Source organism: Apis dorsata, unplaced genomic scaffold (assembly GCF_000469605.1).
Source record: "Apis dorsata unplaced genomic scaffold, Apis dorsata 1.3 scaffold_139, whole genome shotgun sequence".
NCBI lineage: Eukaryota > Metazoa > Arthropoda > Insecta > Hymenoptera > Apidae > Apis > Apis dorsata.
The window spans coordinates 79,216-82,559 of record NW_006263431.1 but is presented as its reverse complement, the minus strand read 5'-3'; the positions used below and the strand labels follow the sequence as shown (position 1 = coordinate 82,559).

The 3,344-nt window shown below is 28.9% G+C and overlaps 2 protein-coding genes across 3 annotated transcripts in view; one reads left to right on the top strand and one right to left on the bottom strand.

The window, feature by feature from the left end:
- LOC102681325 (ELKS/Rab6-interacting/CAST family member 1-like) overlaps positions 1–1,112 on the top strand; it is a 9,249-nt gene extending 8,137 nt beyond the window's left edge. The window contains exons 8-12 of the mRNA XM_031509337.1: positions 93–261; positions 317–391; positions 470–619; positions 697–864; positions 954–1,112. Of these exons, the coding sequence (XP_031365197.1) occupies positions 93–261; positions 317–391; positions 470–619; positions 697–864; positions 954–1,061 (670 nt within the window). The 3' untranslated portion in view covers positions 1,062–1,112. The remainder of the gene's footprint in view (positions 1–92; positions 262–316; positions 392–469; positions 620–696; positions 865–953) is intronic.
- A 454-nt stretch (positions 1,113–1,566) lies between these two features.
- LOC102681198 overlaps positions 1,567–3,344 on the bottom strand; it is a 3,654-nt gene continuing 1,876 nt past the window's right edge. For both annotated transcript variants that reach the window (XM_006613304.2, XM_031509336.1), the window contains exon 2: positions 1,567–3,226. In XM_006613304.2, the coding sequence (XP_006613367.1) occupies positions 1,720–3,216 (1,497 nt within the window). In that variant the 5' untranslated portion in view covers positions 3,217–3,226 and the 3' untranslated portion in view covers positions 1,567–1,719. The remainder of the gene's footprint in view (positions 3,227–3,344) is intronic.

The window sequence follows — 3,344 nt, the reverse complement described above, 5'->3', positions numbered from 1 at the left end:
TTTTTTTTTTTTTTTTTTTTTTTTGATAGAAAATATCTTTTACATTTTGATATTGATAAATCAATAAGAAAGAAATAAATTGTTACATTTAGATTAATACGATCGGACTCGGCAAATGCCAACAAAGGATTTTTACTGAACAGTTACAAAAGTCAATTGAAAGATTTAACTAAAGAAAACAATCAACTGGCATCTAAAATTAACAGTTTGGAGAACGACATCAGCAATATTCGAAGCACTAATTCACAGTTGAGAGCAAAAGTATGTATTTTGAAATTAACTTTTTAGTAGATTTAATATATTTTGTTTTTATTAGATTTCAGTTTTAAGTGTTGAAAAAGATAAGCTACTTTCAGACAAAGAAAAATCAAAAACAGATATAAAGGAAAAGGTAAAATATATTAAATATATTAATAATTTTTACAAAAAAAAGGAAAATAATTTATAGATTAAATATATGTTTAATTAGATGGAAACAAAATGTGCTAAAAAATGTGAAGAAACGATTCAACAAGAAATTGAAATTATTAGAACTAAATACGAGGAAATTATTAAGACTTTAAAAATGAAAATATCGATTACTCAAAATGAGAATGTCGAATACTTGAATGCTATTAAGGTATAGCATTGCAATTATGTAAACTTTAACATTTTTTCAGATTATGAAAAACGTTCAGAAATGTTATTTTAAATTAGGAATTTTTAAAGAAACTTTATTATGAATATCAAGTAGATCATAAATCGTACAAAAGCTCAAATGAAAGTGAAGCAAGTGAAAGAGAAGCTCAAGAAACTGCCTGTAATATTTTGAATATGACTCCAGATGAATTATCTGGTTTCATTAATGGAAAAACTCAAAATTCGGTAATTTATTGCTAACAATTAATTCATTAAATAATATATTTACAAAAAGAGATAATAATTATAAATAAAATGTTTAATAATTTTTATAGATTAATTCATGGATTGTTGAATTAAATCGAATAACGAAAACAGATCATTTTTCCAAAGATTTATCGAAGTTTTTATTGAAAAAAGCAGCAAAGAAAATAAAGACATGAAGAAAATCAAAGAAAAGTGGGATTATATATGTTTTTTCAAAATTGTTTTTCTGTATATTAATAAACAAAATATGTAATGCATTATTTTCAATATTATTAAAAAATAAATATAGTTCGCCTTTTCTAAAAATTCAGTCTAATACAAAAAATGATTTAAAAACTGTTATCAGCACTCTATCTTTAAAAATTTGATAATGAAAATTTAATGTAATGAATTTTTTAGAAAGAGTTTTGTAAAAAATATTATATAATATAGTAAAGTAAATATTTTTAGTGATGATCCATAATAATTAATATAAATTAACTGAAAATCTGTAAATTAATACATCATAGAGATGTTATTTCAAAAGATATTCTTATATAAATTAATTTATATAAATTATAAATATCAATATATAACATTAATGTTAAATCAATCACGAATTTATAAGGCGAACATCTCTCAATTATTATACTTTCTGTTTTAAACTATAAATTAAGTATTATTGCATATTAACTCTTTCACATATTCGATTAAACTTTAATATCAATATTCATTTTTACAGTAAAAACTATCCAATTCTATACCAATAGAAAAAGACAACAGTATATCAAAGCGAACAATATCCAAAAATCTTTTCAAAATTCACTAATTTCTAAGAAAGAACTCATGCTACGTTCAATTATCGCTTTGTAATTCACTGGATCCAGTTGCATCTGGTGCCTTTTGTAACTGCGCACTCTGGAATCTGTCATATCCATTATTTTCTCCAAAAATCTTTCTTCCAGAGATTCTCTCGTCATCTTTCACACTCACTTCCGTTCCAATTTGCACTGGCCAGGGTAACTTTCCTTCATTTCTTACCGTAATCTGATTCGCCAATTTCCTGTCATTATTTTGATCAAATGGATCGTTATTTCGAAGATTTTCTAACGTCATCTTGCGACGACTCTCCTCTTCAGGATATGGATAAGGCCTATCTACAAAGCTCGATCTCTTTGAATAATTATCATAACCATCATACGCGTGTCTATATCGATATCTACTAGGATCAACATTCCCTGGAATACGTTTATAATTTCCATCCCTAGAAACTGGTCCTGTTCTAGTTCCATCATATGGTCTAGGATAATTTCTCAGATCTACAGGTTTCCTTACTATTTCCGGCAATGTTGCATAGTAGATAATCCTCTTGGGCTTGGGCGTTGGTCTGCTACGACCATAAAGATCCAAATCCTCGTCCCTATACCGATCATAATAATAAGAATAATCATTGGGGGGAACTCGCATATAATAGTCTCTTTCCATTCTATATCGATCAGGATAATAATAATTATATCCACGACGATAACTTAGAGGTTCATAGTCTCGTTCCCTGATGGTGGTACTCCTGTACCATGGAACATCATAATCATCATAGGCTCTAGTGATAGGCATATCTCGAGCTTCTCGATGTTCGTAACTTCTTCTATGGTGACTGGTTATAAAATCAGCTCGTGGAGTGTGATAACTCCTTGCATTTGGCAATTCTTCGTCATCCATTGTTTGCTGAATCATTTGATCTAAACTAGATCTATGGGGAAACTCTATGGATAATGGTTGAGTGGACCAACCATCTGGAGAACTTAAACGTATCTCTCGAACATTTTTACTAGTAGATATTTGTTCCATCTTCGTTTCGTTTTCTGCGTCACGACGAAACCTTGGTACAATTTTCTTTGTCTCGTCTTCAATATTCTTTAATAAATCTTTATTGTCTTTTGGATCTAGAACAGTCATTGCTATTCCTGCTTTAAATATCTTATCTTCCGCTGCATCATTCATTTCGTCTTGGTTTTCGTATTGATCGTAGGAAGAATCTTCAAAATTTGTTTCGAATTGATTGAAATACTTTTGGCTGAATAAAACGTTTGATTTTGATAACGGAATAATATTGGGCTGGATGGATTTTGATTGGTCAAGTTTTAGCTTCCTCTGAGTGGTTTCTGAAGGATTAAGATGACCGACACCACTCACACTGCGAACTTCGAACGCAGAAGAATCGAGTCGCGGCCATGATGGATGATTCCAGTAATCGGTTGTGTATGGAAGAATTTGCCATGCTTTTCCAACTCCTACTGTGCCGATTTCTGTTATCAGGAACAATAGCAGCGATATTTGAAACAGAAGTAACATATTCGCTTATCTAAAAAAAAAAAAAATAATAATTGTTATTATTATTTAACTATTTTAATTTGTATTTTTTAAAAATATTCTTTTATACATTATTATTTTTGAACTTCAAAAAATGAGAGAATTATTCA